Here is a 21,824-nt window from a genome sequence, read left to right on the forward strand (position 1 = left end):
GACAAGTGAGCCCAACATTTCTTTTGCTAGGTGAGACAGTTCTAGTTTGGACAAAACTCAGCAGCACTTTTTTGTGTGGCTGCTGATAAAAACAGGATCGCCAACATGATCGCCAACGTCCGATAATGGATATGGCACAAGAAGAAGAAGAAGGTGAGACAGCTGTTAAGGGAGCTTTGCCCCATTTTACGACCTGTGTTGCCCCAGTTGTTAAGTAAATCACGGCAGTTGTTAATAACACGGTTGTTAAAGGAATCCGACTTCCCCATTGACTTTGCTGGCCAGAAAGTCACAAAAGGGAATCGCATGATCCTGGAACTGTCATAAAATGAGCCAGTGGCCAAGCGTCTGAAATTTGATCCCCTGATCACAGGGAGGCTGCAACGGTCGTCAGTGTGACGAACAGTCATAAGTCTCTTTTTTCCAGTGCCGTTGTAACTTCGAACAGTCACTAAATGAACTGCTAAACATATAAGGAATGGTTGCTGGAATTGGGGATGTCTAGTTTAAAGAAGAGAAGGACGAGGGGGGACATGATAGCAGTCTTCCAGTATCTCAGGGGCTGCCACAAAGAAGAGGGAGTCAAGCTATTTTCCAAGGCCCCTGAAAGCAGGACAAGAAGCAACGGATGGAAACTAATCAAGGAGAGAAGCAACCTAGAACTAAGGAGAAACTTCCTGACAGTTAGAACAATTAACCAGTGGAATAACCTGCTTCCAGGAGCGGTGGATGCTCCAACACTGGAAGTTTTTAAGAAGAGACTGGACAGCCATTTGTCCGAAATGGTATAGGGTTTCCTGCCTGAGCAGGGGGTTGGACTAGATGACCTCCAAGGTCCCTCCCAACTTTATTATTATTATTATAACTGTTTTAAGTGGAGGACTATCTGTATTTTTTTTCCCGAAGTGAAAGATAGTTTTGCCGACAGCACAGAACAAGACTCGTAATTAGCTAACCAACTAAAATGGAGACAGTCAGAATATTGTAGGTTGCTGCTTGTTTTCTTCACTTGCCGTTGATTTTGAAGAAGAAGAAGAAGAAGAAGAAGGAGAAGGAGAAGGAGAAGGAGAAGGAGAAGGAGAAGGAGAAGAAGAAGAAGAAGAAGAAGAAGAAGAAGAAGAAGAAGAAGAAGAAGAAGAAGAAGAAGAAGAAGAAGAAGAAGAAGAAGAAGAAGAAGAAGAAGAAATAAAGAATATCAGAGGTATATTCAATTACCCTGTGACTTTTTTTTTTTTTTTGAACATGGCAAAAGTCCTCCGGGGTACACAGAACCTAACTTCTAGAAGCATCTTGCAACAAAGTCACTAAGAAATCTGGATTCTAGGCCAGAATCGCTTCGGTGTCCTAGGTGTGGAATTTGACACCATGCCATCACAAAGCTTTTAACAGCCATGGGGACCCCCGCAGAGGAAAAAGCTCATTAAATGCTAAACTAGAAACATTCTTAGAAACCACGAATACCCCCCCTCCCCGGTTCCCCCAGTGGCTTCATGGACGGAGGAAGTAAGATGGAGACTGATGCAAACAATCCCAACTGGAAACCTTTTTTAAGGGACAGGAGTGGGAGAAGGAGGGAAGCATCGGCTGGAACAGCAGAAAGTCACACTTCTCTTTCAACATTTTCCAGAAAACCCACCTCTCACAGCACAGAAAAAGAGATTATTTCACCTGATGGCTCAGACAGGTAGCTTTCTCCAGGTATTTAGTCCTTGACTCACAGCAATTCATTTAGTGACGGCTCACAGGTAGATTGGCACCGGAAAAAGTGACTTAGGACCATTTTTCACGCTTACGACCATTGCCAGCATCCCCGTGGTCACATGATCAAAATTCAGATGCTTGTCAGCTGGTTCCTATTTACGACGGTCATAATGCCCCGGTGTCACGTGATCAGCTTTTGCAACCTCCTGACAAGCAAAATCAATTGGGAAGCCACATTCATTTTACAACCAGGTTACTAAGTTAACAAGCGCAGCGATTCCCCTAACAACTGTGACAAGAAAGGTCGCAGGAAAACAATGGGGCAAAACTCACTTAAGTTAATGTCTCGTGAAGCAACATAAAATTTTGGGCTCTAAGTGGAGGACCACCTGTATGCCTGGTTTTTTTTTTTTTTGTTTTTTTTTCCCCTCCCTTTGATACAAGGGTTTAGAAAGCCAACGATGGTGACTGAAGCTGTTTGTTCTCAGCACACCTCTTCTCTGACATGGTCCACCCCGCACCATTTATACACGTGGGGTATAAATATCCCTTGCGTAAACATCAATTATGGTAACATGAATAAGCTTTCAACCCTCAAAGCTTCTGGCCACCATGCAAAACGAGAAGGATATTTTGCAATCCGCTGGCATTCTCTTCTGCGTACTCAAGCAGAGTACATAAGAGGTGGGTGGCCTTTGGGCCTGAAGCACTGGCTTAGTCTGGCTGGAAGACCTGGACAGGGAAAGGTGAGGGGGTGCTTCTGAACAGGTGGCAAGTAATGTAGAGAGAGAGAGTGGTCCACACTAACCAAGGAGAGAAGCAACCTAGAACCAAGGAGAAATTTCCTGACAGTTGGAACGCTCAATCAGCGGAACAACTTGCCTCCAGAGGTTGTGAGTGCTCCAACGCTGGAAGTTTTTAAGAAGAGACTAAAATGGTATAGGGCAGTGGTGGCAAACCTATGGCACGGGTGCCAGAGGTGGCACTCAGAGCCCTCTCTGTGGGCCCACGTACCCTCACCCCAGTCCTAGGCCTTCAGCTGGGTTCTATAAAACCTTTTCACTTGAGGCCTCCGTGTGCCAAAAAAATAAAGATTCAATCAGTCAATTTCAACTTCTCGCGGGAAAAAAAAATCTTGCAAAGGTGGAATTGATTGATTGAACTTTTTAGTCCCACCCAGTCTGCCATTACCACTGCAGCCACACCCACCCAATGGGTCACACCCAGCCAATAGGCCACACCCAGCCAATGGGCCACACCCACCCGGCACCCAACGATGCATAAGTGGATTTTGGGTTGCAGTTTGGGCACTCGGCCTCTAAAAGGTTCGCCATCACTGGTATAGGGTCTCCTGCCTGAGCAGGGGGTTGGACTAGAAGACCTCCAAGGTCCCTTCCAACTATGTTAGTCTTCTATTTTTCTTTCCTTCCTTCCTTCCTTCCTTCCCTCCCCCCCCCCACTGGAGGTTTTTAACAAGAGATTAGACAGTCATTTGTCTGAAATGATATAGGGTCTCCTGCCTGAGTAGGGGGTTGGACTAGAAGACCTCCAAGGTCCCTTCCAACTCTGTTATTCAACTGCCAATTGCTTGTGGTCACACTTAAAGGGATTTGAAAATAACTGCAGTAGAACTTTGAAACAATTATTCAAAGTTACTAACTAGACCAGGGGTAGGCAACCTTGGCTCTTTTATGACTTGTGGACTTCAACTCCCAGAATTCCTGAGCCAGAAACTAAACAATTCCTATTTTTTCCCCACGGTGCTATCAGTGCAAAGCCTGCTCATTTACCATGGCAGAGAAAGTATTGTAAAATTGATAGTTTGGGGTTTTTTTAACTCGGTTTCCCCTATATACACTATATACTTATCCTCTTTTAACTCCATGAAAATGGCATTCAGGCAATGCTCACAATGTTGCTGGCTGCTCCATTCTAATCTCCCCCCTCTTCTCCCTGCCCGCCTGGATCTGAATGCCCTCCGCAGATGTTTTACGATACACAAGCTAATTTCATGTCTCTTTGAGTGGCAGGCCACCATTTTGCTTCAAATGTACAGGGAGTCCTCCATTTACGGCCACCATGGAGCCAAAGACGATGCGAGAAATTTGTTAAGTGAGTTCGGCCTCGTTTTACGACTTTTCCTGCTATGTTTGCTAAGGGAATCACTGCAGTAGTTAAATTAATAACCCGGTTATTAAGTGAATCTGGCTTTCCCATTGATTTGTCAAAGGGTCACATGACCCCGGGACACTGCGACCATCATAAATGTGAGTCAGCTGTCAAGCATCCAAATGTAAATCACGTGACCATGAGAGGTGCTGCAACGTGTGAAAAATGGTAAGTCACTTTTTTCAGCGGCCGTGATAACTTTGAAGGGTCACTAAAAACACACTGTCCCCCTCTGCTTCTAAGGCAGCTGTTCTCAACCTGTGGGTCGGGACCCCATTTGGGGTCGAACGACCATTTCACGGGGGTCGCCAAACAACGCAGTCCGCCATTCCCCCCCCCCCCTTTTCCTTAGCTGTGCTACTCCCTTTTATTCTATTGGCTTTGGAAAGCCAATAGAATAGGCTCTCTTGAATAGAGTCTAATTCTATTGGCTTTCAAAAGCCAAGAGGAATTGTCCAGGCTGTCTCTGCCCTGCTGAGCCCGCCCAAAGTCCCAGTCTGCAAACGGTGCTGCACCAGTTGAGTAGTCCTCGACTTACGACCGGTTGAGTAGTCCTCGACTTACGACCGGTTGGGGGTCGCGGCATTAAAAAGGTTGAGAACCACTGTTCTAAGGCAACTTGTATGTGTGTGTGTGTGTGTGTTTTAAAGGTACAGAATTTAAAAAAAAAAACCTTGCACATCAAATTAATTTTTAAAGGCCTGGCTTTTTACAGATTTCTGAAAGGGAGCAAGAGCAGAGGGCTTATCCTAGGGGGTAGGCAACCTCGGCTCTTTTATGACTCATGGACTTCAACTCCCAGAACTCCTGAGTCAGCTATGGAGGGAGGGAAGAAGGAATTCTGGGAGTTGAAGTCCATGAGTCATAAAAGAGCCGAGGTTGCCTACCCCTGGCTTAGCCTAACTCCTCAGGGGCTGCATTCCGGAGTCCGAGTGCGAAAGAGAAGACATTCATTGCAAAGCGAGGGCAAATATATCCTGGAAAAATTAAAACAGACGTTTGAAGCGCCCGCTCTCAAAAGCCAGTCCCTCCGTGTGCTCGGCATCTGAGAGACTGCGCAAAAAAAAAACAACAGCGCCTTGAAATACTGTGGGAAATTGGTAGAAGGAACAGCAGCCCGGTTGATTTTCTGAAAAGGAGCTGTGAAAGTCTTCCTAGAATCCTTGGCTTGCCATCAATTAATCAAGCCAGTTCAGTTACCTTTTAAATAGAGCATTTTAACAATAGTCCAGTAAATCAGAGGTCCCCAACCTTTTGGGCACTAGAGAGCGGTTCTGTGTGCTGCCTGCATCCCAGGGATGGGGTTTTACTTATTTGTGCGGACCGGTTTATTTATTTATTTATTTATGAATGAGACTTACATACCGCTTTAAGTGCAAGCACTCTCTAAGCGGTGTACACCAGTAAGCAATGTATATATATATATATTTACATTGCCCCCAACCATCTGGGTCCTCATTTTACCTACCCCGGAAGGATGGAAGGCTGAGTCAACCTTGAGCCGGTGAGATTTGAACCGCTGACCTGCTGAACACAGTCAGCTAAAGTGGCCTGCAGGACTGCACTCTAACTGCTGCGCCACCTCGGCTCATGCTGTGCATGCTGCGGCCCGGTACCGATCCATGGACCGGGGGTTGGGGACCCCTGCAGTAAATGCTTGCTTAGGTACTTAAGGGAAGCCTCACAGCCACAAAAAAAAAAAAGTCACTCACAGCACTAGACACCGCAAGAAGCAAGGAACCCCACCAAAGGGGATGCAAATTATGCACTCAAGCACCAGAAAAAGTGGCTTTGTTTTTCTTTAAATTTGCTGTTAAGAGTCCAACATAATTACCCCTTGGCCTTTGCACGCAGCAACGTGCAGGCGGTACACAACTCAGAAACGTGGTAGTAAATATGACCGGTGCACTCACAGATTTCGGAATTGAGTGCACCAAAAGGCCTAATTGCACAGAGGAGGAGCAAAATACTCTTTCCAGTTGCATCACCCGGCCTGCTTGTTAATTGCAACACTTCAAAGGCTCTTTCGGCCACTGAAAGCACAAGGCCGGCCACACTGAAGCTGTGGGTGTGAACTGCAAACAGAACTTGTGAGGGAAAACAGGAGAGGCTTCCAGGGATCTGTATAAATAGAAAGCCCTTTCTTTTCTTTTTCTTTCTTTCTTCTTCCTTTTTCTCTTCCCTTCCTTTCTCTCTTTCTTTCCTCTCTCTCTCTTTTGTTCTTTCTTTCTCTTTCTTTCTTCCTTTCTTCCATGCGCATTTCCCCTTGCCTAATTCACAGCGGCAGTCAGGAGCCCCCAAATGTTTCTCACTTTTGCTTCTGCTCATAAAAAAAAAAGTGCAAAGGACCTGCTGCTGATGGGGGGGGGAAGAAGGGGGGGGAAGAGGAGAGGACTTAGGAAAGAGATGCTCACTTCCCAAAGCTCACCATTATCAAAGGCTCGGCTGCAGTCAAAGGCTGATTAAGGTTTCTGACCCTGTTTTTTGCTTCGCCAAAGGATTCCACTGGATGTCTTTCTCGCCCAACTACAGCAGTGGCCAAAATTGTGGAAACCTCTTGGGGAAAGTGTATCCTAGAAATGCCACCTTTGGGTTAGGTTTCCACCCATTTTTCTTCTAATTTCTTTATAACTGTAGCTTTGTTCACTTAACAATACTATTTTACATCGCTTTCTGGGTGACCAGTCAACTCTTTGCACCATTATTTTAATTTTATTACGTTTTACAAGCTCACTAAATGAAAGGAAAAAAAAAAACAACCTCCAACCAACTTGATAGCCATCACATAACACCCTGACAAATGTCCTCCTTTCAGCTTCAAAACATGACATCAATCACTGAATCCTATTGTGATCTGATTGGCTCATGACCAAAACAAGATGACACCCGATTGGCTCTCTAAACACTCGTGCTCATTGGCTACAATGAGCTACCTGAGATCAACCTGAGCAAGTTGTGCTTCCTTTTTCTGGTTATTTGGCTATAACTGTTCATAGAATACAGTACAGATAACTGAACAAACTTTGTTGCGTTACATTCTTGATTAAATTATCTTTTCCTTGATATATAATTTTACGGTACTACTCCAAAAAGCAAAAGGTTTCCACAATTTTGGCCACTACTGTACCTTGCAGGGGCCTGCCTGAAAAAATAAAACAAGGAGACCAACTCCTTGGTGAAAAGCGGCACACAACTAGTCCTCGACTTACAACGGTTCATTTAGTGACCGTTCAAAATGACAGCCCTGAAAAAAGTGACTCAGGGACATTTTTTCACAACAATCGTTGTAATAGCCTCACGGTCACGTGATCAAAATTTGGATGCTGGGCAATTGGTTCATAGTTATGAGGGTCGCAGTATCCTGGGGTGATGTGACCCCTTTTATGGCGACCTTCTGGCCGGCAAAATCAATGGGGAAGCCAGATTCACTTAACAACTGTACTGCAGGCCAGCTTGTACTTGGATACAAGTCTGCTTATGCAAAGTAGCCAGGTTGAAGCATTCACGTTTAATTTTACACACTTTTTACTGCTTTACGAGTTTATATCTTGATCTGGACAAAATCTGATGAGCTGAGGTGGCGCAGCAGTTAGGGTGCAGTACTGCAGGCCACTTTAGCTGACTGTGTTCAGCAGGTCAGAGGTTCAAATCTCACCCGCTCAAGGTTGACTCAGCCTTCCATCCTTCCGGGGTAGGTAAAATGAGGACCCAGATTGTTGGGGGCAATGTAAATATATATATACATTGCTTACTGGTGTACACCGCTTAGAGAGTGCTTGCACTTAAAGCGGTATATAAGTCTCATAAATAAATAAATAAATAAACAAACAAACAAACAAACCGTGGGACTCATTTAACAACTGTGGCGGCAAGGAAGCTCGTCAAATGGGGCCAAGCTCACTTAACCATCGTCTCGCTTAGCAACAAAAATCTGGGGGGCGGATTTCCCCTGCTGTCGTAAGTCGAGGACTGCCGGTCTAGAAAAAAAAAAGGAAACGAACGCCCAAATATGGTGCACGGCTTTCCCTGCATAACCTAAGGAAGAGCCACATCTAACACGACACGACAAAATCCAAACTTGCAAGCTTCAATTGCATCCCGGTGTGTGTGTGTGACTGACCTGTTTGAGCTGCTCATCCAGCCTCCACGTTGGTCTTCCAGAGGAGGGGCCGGAATAGAGCGAGTTGGGGGCGTCTCTCCCCACTTCGTCCTTTCCCTGGAGGTTCCGCTGGACCCCCAGAACTGGGAGAAGCTTAGAGGAAGGAGTCACTCTTTGGTTGTGGGAAACCACTTTGGAAGCGTGAAAGTATTTGAGAGCGGATCGCGCATCCTGGCCAGTTCTGGGAGCACTGTCCTCCAGATCACCATCTTCTGAATTTTCCTCACCTTCTTCTTCTTCTTCTTCCTCCTCCTCCTCCTCCTCCTCTTCCTCCTCCTCTTCCTCGGAGTTCAGAGCACTCTGATCAAATGTCCGAGAAGCCCCCAGGACAGGGGGCACTCTGGCTGAAGGTCCGAGGATGGGCCCACCGGAAACTTTGCCGGATGTGGCAGCCAGGCCAGCTTGCTGGACCGTCATCTGTTGGGGGAACTGCAGCTGAGTCTCTCTCACCTGCCTCTGGGGCCGGTCTCTGGACTCCATGGGCAGAGGGGCCACCTGCTGCTGCTGCTGCTTCTGCAGCTGTTCCACAACTGCCTCCAGCTTCATCCTGTTGTTAACATGGCTGGGTGGAGGAAGGAGTTTGAATGGACGCGGCTCCAGACAAAGCCTTCGCAGAATCTGAAACACAAATATTGGCCTGGAGAATTAAATTCTTGGGCCCCCTCAGTCTGCTCCAAGGAGCCGCAAAAATGAAAGCAGACTGGGGGGAAACCCAGGCAGAGTTCACGTTTTTGCTGAATGCCGAGATTTCTTTGCAAAGGGAATGACTTCCTTGTATAAAACCCAGCCCAAATCAGCATCAGAAATGACTTTATCGTAGGTGGACGCAAGACGCTTTCTGCCTCTCGCCCTGCCACGTTTTCTTTGAAAACATCTTTGACACTTTCTCTTCATGCTAGGCAAATAGTCGGTTCCTGTATAGTCCGAGCAGAATGGGATCACAGCCCAGGGCAGGGGAAAACAAAAAGACCAACCCCCCCCCCATGTCCACCAATTGTTCTGGCATTGCACTCTAAGAAAGATATGCAGAAAAATCTTTAGTCAGAAATGTCTTTCTTCTATACCAGGGGTCTTCAAACTTGGCCCTTGTATGACTTGTGGACTTCAACTCCCAGAATTCCTCAGCCAGCGTGCCTAGCTGAGGAATTCTGGGAGTTGAAGTCCACAAGTCATAAAGGGCCAAGTTTGAAGACCCCTGCTCTAGAACCCAAGTACCAATAGAACAGGGGTCTTCAAACTTGGCCCTTGTATGACTTGTGAACTTCAACTCCCAGAATTCCTCAGCCAGCGTGCCTAGCTGAAGAATTCTGGGAGTTGAAGTCATAAAAGGGCCAAGTTTGAAGACCCCCGTTCTACACGCTGCTGTAATTCCAGGAAAACCGCTTAGAGAGGGGTGTAAAGCCCTACGAAGCAGTATAGGAGTCTAAGTGCAATTATTAGAATAAAAACGGGAGGTGGGGTGGCTGAATGCACACACAATATTCGGCAGTCCAGTTCAAGAAACCAATGCAAATGAAGGACGACCTTTTACTTTTAACAGTGGCAAAAACTTGTTCTTGTCCATACATTGGGAGGTAGAAATCAGCCCTAGAGGAGAACAAAAGACAGGCAGTCCAATTGAGGCCCAAAGCGTCCAGTGCTAAAGCAAGACAGTTAAGTGAGTTTTACGCCCCCTTTGTGACCTTTCTTGTTGTTAAGCGAATTGTGGGCAGTTATACCTAATAACACGGTTGTTAAGTGAAGCTGGCTTTGCCGGTCAGAAGATCCCCAAAAGGGGATCGCGTGACCCCGGAGGGGATGCTGCAACCGTCACAAATGCATGCCGGTTGCCAAGCGTCTGAATTTTGACCGTGTGATCACAGGGACGCTGCAACGGTCAAGGCGAAAAATGGTGGCAAATGGTCCCTTTTTCCAGGGCCGTTTGTCATTTCAGTCAGCACACAAATGGATGTACATCAAGGACAACCTACAGCGAATTTGCAGATCTCAAAGAGGGGCTGGCAAGAAGTAACAAGCAAACTCTTGCAGCTGGCAATTATGAGATCAAGTGTCTGTCCGCCATCTTCCCCTCCTCCTCCTCCCCCCCCATCAAAAAAGCAATTGGGAGTTTCAGATGTAATAACGAGTGTTAACGAAACCGAGGCCTACTCTTTAAAGGCAAATATAAGGCCCCTGACATCCCCACCCTCTGCCATCGCTGCGCTTTAGGGCACACCTTTCGCTTTGTCTGCGACTTCTGCCTTCCCGATAAGTTTACTTTTCTTCCCAACCGTCCCAATTTTAATTTAGAAACACCACAGGGCACCACAGGTCCCGGTGAAGTGCCATCTGCAAGGAGATAATAAGAGGATAATAAATAATGAATGAGCTTCGTGGTCAACGGATGAAAGGCAACAAGCCACACGATCATTAAGGGCGGAAATACATGGGGGTGGGGGGGTGGGAATCATTATTGGAGCAGAATTTCCCGATGTGATGAGAAACCCAAACTGCAAAGCAGGATGGAAGAATAATTCCCTTTGTGTGTGTGTGTGTGTGTTTTGTTTGCTTTTGTTTTAGCTGCTCCTCTGCCAGCACAGAAACACTTAGCTCCACCGAGATAAGATGCATAGCTTTAGCAAAACAGACCCTCCAAAAGAGCAATAGGATGTTTTGCTAAAATTAAATATGCCATCTCCGGCGGCAATAAAATAACTCCTCTGCTATTTTAAGAAAGACCGATTCATCAAGAATTTCCCGTGACTCTCTTGAATGTTCTGTGAAACTAGATTGGAAGGTCATAAGCAATCCTGTTAACACTGAGGCTTGTTCCCGATTTACAGTTGTTGTTTTTTTAAAACTACAAAGGCAACTCAATGCATGCGGGAATGAAAAGTGTCCATCTAATGGCCACAATGGTAACAGCTAATAAAGCTCTTTAGGTCTACAACACTACTTGAAACATGCTTAAATTACAAGTAGTCCCTGAATTATGACCATTAGTTTAGTGACCGTTTGAACTTATGATGGCACTGGAAAAAAAAATCACTTTTAAACTAGTCCTCACACTTAAAATCACTACAGCATCCCCACGGTTGCCAAGTGCTCAAAATGAAATCGCGTGAGCATCATGCAAAGTCAAACAGCCCCACTCCCAAATGGTAGTTATGACAGATTTTGAAGTTCTGACGGTTGCAATTGGGGGTGGGGATTGCAACCATCAGAATTTCAAAATCTGGTCATAACTATCTTTTTTGTGGGGGTGGGGGAACATGTCACAACTTTGCACAATTGCTAAGTCACCAGTCACTCAGTGAGGGCTGCCTGTACATAAAACCACCTACAAAATAGCTACATTCCTGCACTCCAGATGCAGGTACATTGCGAGAGAGAAACTAATTTCCAAAGAAAATTTATGAACACTTTCAAACCTCCTCTCATTCCAACTCAGGCAGTCTAAAGTGAGCTTCCTGGAAACCTCAATTGTGCAAGGAGTACATTTGCATATTAATAGGATTACGATAACATGGCCCCTCCCAGCGCTAAGACTGTCTTTGTGCATAATGATAACCCACAGCTGAGTGACATGATACAGGCTGGCTTTGAAAAATCCCAAAGGCCCAGATTAGCCACAATTCTAAGTATGGACATACCTCAAACCAGCAGTTAATTAAAAGAAAAAAAGAAAACAAATACAAAAACTCGTAGTCATGTTTGGCAGGTAGGGGAACATGGAACTTGAAGGCTTGTCTCGTCTCAGCCTTATATCAACAATCCACAGCTTTTCAGTATGTCTGAATGTAACAGTCAGCACTTTCATTATAACAGGTTGATAAAGTTATGATGGATAGGCGGGAGAAAGAATATTTCTTCTTTTTTATATAGTGGGCAACTGAAAGGGACTTCTTAGCAGCAGGTTGAAAAGGCAATTATACAGTCCTTATTCTAGCAGCGCTCAAGGTTTACTCCCCAAAAGACTAGGGAGGATCAGAGGGCGATGCTCTTTACTATATAAGCCATGACTAAAAGCACTGTATAAAGGAGGCAGTGTGTGCTGCCCTCAACAATTGTGGCCTATCAATTTGGTCTAGTGGTTAAGGCACCAGGTTAGAAACTGGGAGACAGCGAGTTCTAGTTTTGCCTTAGGCATGAAAGCTGGCTGGGTGACTTTGGGCCAATCACCAGGAGACGGTGAGTTCTAGTCCCGCCTTAGGCATGAAAGCCGGCTGGGTGACTTTGGGCCAATCACCAGGAGACGGGGAGTTCTAGTCCTGCCTTAGGTATGAAAGCCGACTGGGTGACTTTGGGCCAATCACCAGGAGACGGTGAGTTCTAGTCCCGCCTTAGGCATGAAAGCCGGCTGGGTGACTTTGGGCCAATCACCAGGAGACGGGGAGTTCTAGTCCCGCCTTAACTTTGGGCCAGTCTCCCTCTCTCTCCGCCCAACCAACCTGACAGGGTTGTTGTTGTGCAGGAAATAGGAGGAAAGTGCGTTGGATATGTTTGCTGCCTTGAGTTATTTGTGAAAATAATAAAGGTGGGCTATAAATAAATGAATAAAATCTGGTGGGTTGAATTACAGCTCCCACTGCAGCAAAGAGGGGACATGAGGGCAGGAGAGCCCGGGAGCCCACGGCAACACCTCTGGTGGGCGCCAGGCTGGGGAGAGCTGCAGACCCTCCGTCCCCCAAAACCTGGGGATGTCTAGTGCTCTGGACTACAACTCCCATCCTTTTCACACCACAGCAAAGAGAGGGGTCTGGCAAGGAGCACGGGAAGCCACTGCAACACCTCTGGTGGGCGCCAGGTTGGGGACAGCAGCAGCAGACCCCCCCCCACAAGCCTGCAGCTGTCCAGAGAGTTCTGGACTACAACTCCCATCACCTTCCCCACCGACATGGCACGGGTGGGGGGGGGAACGTATTGGGGGAGGGAAGGGAAGAACGGGAACCCATTGCAACACCTCTGGTGGGCGCCAGGTTGGGGACAGCAGCAGCAGATCCCCCCCCCCAAACCTGCAGCTGTCTAGAGAGTTCTGGACTACAACTCCCATCACCTTCCCCACCGACATGGCACGGGTGGGGGGGACGTATTGGGGGAGGGAAGGGAAGAACGGGAACCCATTGCAACACCTCTGGTGGGCGCCAGGTTGGGGACAGCTGCAGCACACACACACACACACACACACACACACACACACACACACACACCACACACCTAAGGCTACCTAGAGCTCTGGACTACAACTCCCATCACCCCGCCCACCGACTCCCAGGTAGGGAGAGGTGCTGAGGCTGGGGGAGGGGAGAGCGGGAGCCGCTCGCAACGCGTCTGGCGGGCGCCAGGTTGGGGAAGGCGGCAGGCGAGCGCCCCGGGGCTTCCCGCCCGGCAGCTCCGCGCCCTCCTCCAGAGGAAAGCCCGGCCCCGACCCCCTCCTTCCCCGCCGCCCCTTACCTCGGCCTCCGCCGCCTCCTCCTCCTCCTCGTCCTCCGGCGGGGTCTCCTTCGCGACAGGCGCGGCGCCCGCCACAGCCACAGCCGCCTCAGCCGCGCCCCCAGCCCCCTCCCCCACCGGGCCGGAAAGAGGGGCCGGAGGAGGGGGACTCTATGGGCCACGCGCCGGAAGAGGCGTCACCGGGCGGGCCCGGGCCCATCCGCCACTTCCGGTTCTGTTTTGGGGGGGGCTTTTGTGAGGGTGGTTTTTACTTGGGCCTTTTTAATAGGGCTGTAATTGTACGGGCGAACGGGGTGCCGCTCTATCTCTTCTTGCCTCGATGCCCCTTTTTCCACAGAGATGTCAAAGATAGAGCGACGTTGTCGTTTGCCTCCATGTGGAGGAAAAAAAAAATGTTCAGGCCGGAAGTCGGATTTTATAGTTGTTATTTTGATGTTGTTTATTCTCTAGTTTGCGGAGTAGGAGGAACTAAACTGAGACAGAACTAGGAGGAAAAAAACGAGGGGAGGGGAAAGAACAAAAAAACACAGCAGGGGCAACGCTAGGGAAACCATTCTTTGAACGGTTACCATAGCAACCCCGAAGCGGCGGGCCAAAGAAAGGGGTGGAGCAAAGGCAGCGCCGTATTCTTCCGTTCCAAAAAAGGGCGGGCCTTCCACAGTGGACAGCCAATGGGAGCGTGCAGGAAATATAAATGCCTCCTGGCGCGAGAATATTGCAATTACATCGGGAGTGAAAAAAAAGGGGAGGGGAAAGCCATGACAATGGCGCATGCGCATAGCAGCCCAAGTGCCCAAGTTTGGTGGAAACTTAATTTAACGCCTTGACTTCGCTTAAAAATACTGTTGAAAAAAAAAGTCTTCATCAGGGTCCAGTCCAAGCCGGGAATAAACAAAATGGAGACTGCTTTAGAAAGAAGGTTGTGGTTTATTGAAGTGAAGACATAGAAAGGAGACTCAGGGAAAGCTGATCACATGTTGCTGGGAGTGGTGGGTTTTTATACCTTCTGGGGCTTTTGAGGTTGCTTCCTGTTCCTGTTTGAGACTTTGTAGTTCTTGTGTTGTGTACTTTGACCGGAGTCTGAGTGTATTCAGATGGTGTGTATGTAGATTTTAGGGGTCTTTGTCTTCCTAATCTCATCAGCTTCAAGATTCCTGGCTCCAACCTTTCTGAAAGGATTATCACACTGGTGGCGAACCTATGGCACGTGTGCCAGAGGCAGCACTCAGAGCCCTCTCTGTGGGCACACGTGCCATGCCCCGGAGATGGCAACTGTCCCTCTTCAACCAGCCGCCTGCTAACTAGCTGAGGTCCCACGTGGCTGGATGTATACCGGCACGGCTGGTTTCCCTCCCTCCCCCATCCCGTCCCTCCTGGCCTTTCATGCTCTCCTTTTCCCTGGCTGGACCCATTGCATTGCTTCCTCAGCTGTTGGCCAGCCATCCAGCTCAGAGGCAGATTCTTTGAACTGGTGGCAGGCTGCGGAGCTCCAGAGTGCGCTGGTCAAAGGGCTGGCAGGCTGTGGTTGTTGAGGGACACCGTTGACCCCATGTGCTCGCTGGCCTGGCCCTTGTCTTGCCTCATGGCAATGGCAACCCCACCCTGCTGTGCCTCACCCCACAGGACGAGCCTCCTGCCTACCACCCCACCTACCAGAGACCCCCTGGATCTCCCTCAACCCTGCCCACCCCCAGGCATCCCTCCCCATGAGCAACATTCACCTAATCTGCCATGACCATCACAGCCACACCCACCCAGTAGGCCATGCCCACCTGGCACCTGGCGATAAATAAGTGGGTTTTGGGTTGCAGTTTGGGCACTCAGTCTCTAAAAGGTTCGGCATCACTGGATTATCACATCTGCATTTCTAAAAGCTGGCTTCTGCCTAGTTTCTGCTTGGGGGGAGTGGGGCTGGTTTCTGTCTTTTTTTTGAAGATCTCCATTATTTCTTTGGGGAAATATATTCTGCCTTTCTAATGCTCCCCAAAATATTTCTTTCTCTGGATTCTTCCCACAATACCATATGCTCAGTTGTATTTTTAGCCAATGCATTCAGTCCAACATTTCTTAAATTATAGTTTAGTCTTATGTATTGTTGCATTGCTTTCCAGAGCAATTGGATTTCAAATCCGCTGAAATGATTTGCAATCTTATCAGCTTGTAAAAATAGAATAAAACACACATTGGAAATATTTAAAGGATGAGGGAGAAAAAAGGTTAGGGAAACAAAGCCATTCATCCTGCACAGATAAGGGGAGAACACCTGAATTGTGCATAATTGGGTCAACCCAACTGCAAACGGTGGGATTTAATACTGTAAGGAAAATAATAGAAAATAGCATCGCCTGGTTGATTAAATTTTGTACTCAAAAGGACCGAGAAACAAGTACCAGTGGAGAATAGTCTTCAAAGTTGACTTCTCACAACAGATGGTAGATGTCACTCTTGGGCTTGACTCATTCCATCTTGCTTTGCTTTGTCGCCTCAAAAGTATATTTACACTATAATGGAGTTAAAGTATGTTATAATCTGTTTACCGAGTGTAATGATATTGGTTTAAGGTTTATTTGGGTTTAATTTTTTTTTCTTTTAAGTTCTAGTTAAGCCTGTATTCAGCTCTGGGAAGAATGGGGGAGGGTTTTGGGGAGGGTTGGGAGGGATTGGGGAAGGGGTTTTTATTGTAAAATTTCAAAAATAAAAAATAAAAAAAAAGTATATTTACACAAGCTGTGTTGCTTGCTGCAAACCATCACCACCATCATCAACATCAGCCTGATTGTAGCCATGCTCCATCTACTGCAGCATGGAGGCCTCTTCCGCCTGTTTCCAATCAATATGGTCCTGAGCTTTCTCTTGCCAATTGGGCCCACAATACTAGTTGATGTTGATCCATTAGGTCAACAGACCATGAGAAAGTTGAATTCAGAGAAAAGCAAAAGGCAAGGGTTTAGGAAGGAATTGGATTATCAGAACAAAGGAAGGAAGAGTAGGATTATTATGTGATTTAATTTTAAAGCAATGGTTTAGCATGTTGTTGAAAATTTATTTTCCTGCCTGCTGTATCCTTCCTTCTTTCCTTTCTTTCTTTCTTTCCTTCCCTCCCTCCCTCCCTCCCTCCCTGTTTTCGAGAAACTGCAAACACTTGATTTTAATAAATGTTTTATTTATGCCTGCAAGGAAATTAATCTTATGCAATCCACTATATATATATATATATATATATGTTTTCTGAGGTTTTCGCGGGTATTTGTATATAGGTCTTTGGTTGTTCGGGTTTTCTCCCGCGTAAAATTGGAAGTGTCTTGGCAACGTTTCGACGAAGTTCATACCCTCACTGGCAGTTAAAAGGAAGAAACAGCTAAAACCACACATTGCTGCTCAAAGCAAGAAGCTAAAAACACCAGCCTGAAGATGACGAATGTGACTTCGTCGAAACGTTGCCAAGACACTTCCAATTTTACGCGGGAGAAAACCCGAACAACCAAAGACCTATATACAAATACCAGCGAAAACCTCAGAAAACATATATATATATATATATATATATATATATATATATATATATATATATATATATATATATATATATATATTTCTATGACATCTAAATCTTCATGACATCCCATGGTTTACATTATAGCACTCTCTGAAACTGAGTAAGCACCAGGAAATGTTCTTGAAATATACACAGAAGGATTTTTGGAATACATCCAAAGATATATTGCTCATAAATGCTCCTGTTTAGCCTTATTTGGTTATACTGCAGTTTTCCTCCTTACAGAATAGCTATGTTTTAATGATATTTACTTATTGCACAAGCAACCTATATTCACATTTGTTCACAGATAAGTCAAGTATAGGATCAAAGGGCAAAACGAGCAGGAAACTGATAAATACCAGTGGGGGAAAATCAAAGGAAAGGAAAGGATTTGATCCTTGCTGAGACAATTGTGGAATTAATTGCCAAGTTAACCACCCTGTCTTGGGGTAAGTATAGACTTGATTTAAACCATCACTCTCCCTAAATGTTGTGCCCCTATTGGTTTGAATGCAGTTGCGGATTAAGAGAAGCTGAGTTGTAACAGGATGTTAGATGGAAAGACCAAGAAATTATAATTTCTCTTCAAAGCTAGCTCAAAAGCTGCTGGCTTGGTGGTAGAACATCCCCTCTACATTCAAAAAGTTCTAGGTTTGAATCCTGCTCTTGTGAACAGCATCTAGAATGGGCTAGAAACAGGAATATGGAACGAAGGAATGAAGAGCAAGTAAGAAGGGATGCAGAGCCAAAACAGGACCAGACCAAAATGAAAACTGAATGAAGCTTGGGAAGATCTCGTAGTCCAACTAATGCTCCCCTAAAATAGGAGGTGGTTTAGGAAGCTCTTTTTAATGGCCCTCCAGCCCTAATTTGTATATTCCTTACCAAAATCATCAGACACAATGTCACTGAACTTTAGCATATGTTTTGGGCTGCTGCAGAAAAGGTATTCAGGAATTGCATGTTCAGTTGGAACCTGGCTACGACTGTACTAAGTCAAAGTCAGTTAAATCCATTTCTTCCAGCCCTTGTCTCCTAAAAGTGCAAGTTACTCAGCTCTTAACTCTGTCTTTTTTTTTTTTCTCATTTGAACATGGAAACCGGAACGGTACAAAAAGAGACAGGTTACTTTAGGTCAGTGGGTCTCAACCTTTTTAATGCCGTGACCCCCAACCGGTCGTAAGTCGAGGACTACTCAACCGGTCATAAGTCGAGGACTACTCAACTGGTGCAGCACCATTTGCAGAATGGGACTTTTGGCGGGCTCAGCAGGGCAGAGACAGCCTGGACAATTCCTATTGGCTTTTGAAAGCCAATAGAATTAGACTCTCTTCAAGAGAGTCTATTCTATTGGCTTTCAAAAGCCAATAGAATAAAAGGGAGTAGCTCAGCTAAGGAAAAGGGGGAAAAAATGGCGGACTGCGTTGTTTGGCAACTCCCGTGAAATGGTCGTTCGACCCCAAATGGGGTCCCGACCCACAGGTTGAGAACCACTGCTTTAGGTCAACTTTTTGGCTTGTCATGTCAAAAATTTGGAAAATGCCTTAACTTGCCTCGGCTAGCATGTCACTGACCCGCCCCTCCAAACAAAAGAGAAACAATTCTGTATATATTCATTTAAAAAAAAAAAACCCCACAGTCCAATCATGTGTGGTGCTGTGTATTATATAAGCAAACATCAAACAATTACAAAAATGAAAAACAAGTAAACGCCCCTCCCTTCTGGCATGGATGACACTACCTAGTGGGGTAATGAAACGTCTGCAGGAAATCAGCCAAGCTCAGAGAGCACCAAGGACCCCTTTTGTACCGACTTTGCAGGACACAGAGCCCATAGAAATAGTAAGTGTATCCTTAATGTCTCTGCATGGTTCTCTCCTAGGTTTCCCTACTGATGGCCAACCAAGAGATTACAGCCCTTGTGGTGGACAACAGCACTAGGAACTGCAGAGCAGGGTTTGCAGGAGAGGACCTGCCCCGAACAGTACTTCCTCCCGTCATAGGGAGGCCCAAGCAGCAGAGTGCAGTGGAAGACGCCACCGGACAGGCCTATTATGTGGGAAGCGATGCTCAGAGCAGGAGAGACACCCTGACCTTGAAGTACCCCATTGAAAATGGCTTTATTACCAACTGGGATGACATGGAGAAAATCTGGCACCACATTTTCTACAACGAGTTGCGGGTGGCTCCAGAGGACCGTCCAGTCTTGCTGTCTGATCGCCCCGTGAACATTAGAAGCGACCGGGAGAAGATGACCCAGATTATGTTTGAGAGCTTCAATACGTCCGCCTTCTACCTGGCCATCCAAGCCGTTCTCTCTCTCTTTGCTTCCGGCCGCACCACTGGAGTAGTTGTGGATATAAAGAACAACCGGATGGATCCCGTCCCCGTCTACGACGGCCAGGCGATCCACCGAGCTTTCTTCCGTGCGGACCTCTCCGGCGAAGACCTGACCGACTTCCTCCTGCAGATGCTGAAGGAAAGAGGCTACCACATCCAACCAGAAGAGAGGGAGACGGTGGAGGACATCAAGGAGAAGTTTTGCTACGTAGCCCTGGATTTTGAGAAAGAAATGGCCGCCGGTACGCCCGCCTCTTTGGAGAAGCAGTATGAGCTACCCGACGGGCAAGTGATCACCATCGGCACCGAGCGTTTCAGGTGCCCCGAAGGCCTCTTCCGAGTCGAACACATGGGTAAAATATATGGTGGCGTCCAGGACAATCTCTTTTGTGCCATCATGAAATGTGACCGGGACCTCCGCGGCACAATGTTTAAAAATGTCGTGCTGGCAGGTGGCACCTCCATGTTCCCTGGCTTTGCTGAAAGGTTGCAGCCGGAGGTGGTGGCACTGGCTGCCCAAAATACAGAGGTCAAGATCTTTGCCCCCTCAAATCGCACCTGCTCAGCATGGATTGGGGGATCCCTCTTAGCTTCTCTTTCTTACTTTCAGCATATGTGCATCAGCAAACAGGAGTATGAGGAATTTGGCCCAGCTATTGTACACCGGAAGTGCTTTTGAGGGTTTGGGGGTTTTTTTTTGCTGCTTCCGTTCACTATCCACATGTCGAAGTGGTATTAGAAGCAGAATAACAGAGTTGGAAGGGACCTTGGAGGTCATCTAGTCCAACCCCCTGCGCAGGCAGGAAACCCTATACCAGTGGTGGCAAACCTATGGCATACATGCCACAGGTGGCACTCAGAGCCCTCTCTGTGGGCACGCGCGCCGTCGCCCCAGTTCTAGGCCTTCAGCTGGGTTTTATAAAACCTTTTTGCTTTAGGCCTCCGCCACCGTATGCAAAAAAAAAAAAAAGGTTAAATCAATCAATTTCAACTTCTGGCGGGAAAAAAAAGATCTGCGGGGAAAAAAAAAGATCTCGCAAAGTTGGAATTGATTGATTGAATTTTTTTAGTCCCACCCAGTCTGCCGTTACCACCGCAGCCACGCCCACCTAATGGGCCATGCCCATCCGGCACACAATGATACATAAGTGGGTTTTGGGTTGCAGTTTGGGCACTCTGACTCTAAAAAGTTTGCCATCGCTGCCCTATACCAGTGATGGCGAACCTTTTAGAGACTGAGTGCCCAAACTGCAACCCAAAACCCACTTATGCATCGTCGGGTGCCGGGTGGGCGTGGCCCATTGGCTGGGCGTGGCCCATTGGGTGGGCATGGCTGCGGTGGTAATGGCAGACTGGGTGGGACTAAAAAGTTCAATCAATTCCAACTTTGCAAGAGTTTTTTTCCCACGAGAAGTTAATGACTGATTGATTGAACCGTTTTTTTTTTGCACACGGCGGCGGAGGCCTAAAGCAAAAAGGGTTTATAAAACCCAGCTGAAGGCCTAGGACTGGGGCGACGGTGCGTGTGCCCACAGAGAAGGCTCTGAGTGCCGCCTCTGGCACCCGTGCCATAGGTTCACCACCACTGCTCTATACCATTCCATGCCTGGCCTTTTTTTATAGAATTGGCAACCTGAAAGGGAATGGTTGTTTTAAGCCAGGCATGTCAAACTGCCGGCCCACAGGCCGGATGCATCACATCAAAACCACGCCTACCCCACTGCCAGCAATGGGGGGGGGGAAGCCGCGATACGTCACGTGATGTCGCAGTTTTGACGTGCCTGTTCTAAGCGGTCCCAGTTTGTAATTCATTTGGCATATTGACTCTATTAATCCTAAGGCACAAAGGATGGAAACTTTTTTTTAAAAAAAGAATAATCATCCTACTTGTAAGATCAGTATCTGAATCTGTAATTGATATTGCTGGAATATCTACTTTTTCTCTCTTATCTATATTCAGTTCTCTAAGGCACCTTATTAGTTAGTACCCTATTATTAGGAATCTAATTATATGCTATCAACATTGCATTGAAAAAACATACCAAAATGGAGAAAATGGAGTGATAGATGGTATAAATAAATAAATAAATTTAGCTGTTAATAAATGGATTGAGTTTTATGGATATATCTTTTTGCTTCCTCGAACGCCTCTCATTTAATTACTACTTTGTATATTCTTTTCTGATTTTAATAGTCCTGTTATATTTATAGTTCTTCTTCACCCTATTTTCTGGTGGTTATTTGTCACCAATGCTATTTTTTTTTTTTAAAGAAAAGAAAACTAAAGAAAGATTTTTGACTGGAGATGACAAATTGGGCCTTTCTTGCCTCTACAAATTTGGCATGGTTGTGTGCCAGATACGGGTTTTTGTACTGTGGATTTTTAATATTTTTAAGCCTCCAGGAGCCACAGCGTGTGAGTTGGACAATCCTATAAATTTTAACAAATGAATAATTGCTTCATGATCCTCCAGGAGAACAATC

General features: G+C 46.5%; 2 protein-coding genes across 5 annotated transcripts in view; one reads left to right on the top strand and one right to left on the bottom strand.

Moving 5' to 3' along the window:
• The window catches only part of ARID3B (AT-rich interaction domain 3B), a 66,153-nt gene extending 52,550 nt beyond the window's left edge, over positions 1-13,603 (bottom strand). For both annotated transcript variants that reach the window (XM_039337548.1, XM_039337547.1), the window contains exons 1-2: positions 13,463-13,603; positions 7,991-8,647 (exon numbers count right to left, since the gene is read on the bottom strand). In XM_039337548.1, the coding sequence (XP_039193482.1) occupies positions 7,991-8,575 (585 nt within the window). In that variant the 5' untranslated portion in view covers positions 8,576-8,647; positions 13,463-13,603. The remainder of the gene's footprint in view (positions 1-7,990; positions 8,648-13,462) is intronic.
• On the top strand, positions 13,200-21,803 carry LOC120305545 (actin, clone 302-like). 3 transcript variants are annotated; one of them, XM_039337549.1, is made up of 4 exons: positions 13,200-13,283; positions 17,308-17,449; positions 18,883-20,189; positions 20,876-21,803. In XM_039337549.1, exon 3 carries the CDS (start codon positions 18,895-18,897, stop codon positions 20,017-20,019), a length of 1,125 nt encoding a protein of 374 aa, XP_039193483.1. In that variant the 5' UTR covers positions 13,200-13,283; positions 17,308-17,449; positions 18,883-18,894; the 3' UTR covers positions 20,020-20,189; positions 20,876-21,803. The 3 variants fall into 3 exon arrangements, with proteins under 3 accessions (XP_039193483.1, XP_039193484.1, XP_039193485.1); XM_039337550.1 differs by lacking the exon at positions 13,200-13,283 and adding an exon at positions 14,218-14,381; XM_039337551.1 differs by lacking the exon at positions 13,200-13,283 and adding an exon at positions 15,801-15,979.
• Positions 21,804-21,824: the final 21 nt, after the last annotated feature.

The sequence above is a fragment of the Crotalus tigris genome, unplaced genomic scaffold (assembly GCF_016545835.1).
Source record: "Crotalus tigris isolate CLP2741 ecotype Arizona unplaced genomic scaffold, ASM1654583v1 scf7180000017683.1919423, whole genome shotgun sequence".
NCBI lineage: Eukaryota > Metazoa > Chordata > Lepidosauria > Squamata > Viperidae > Crotalus > Crotalus tigris.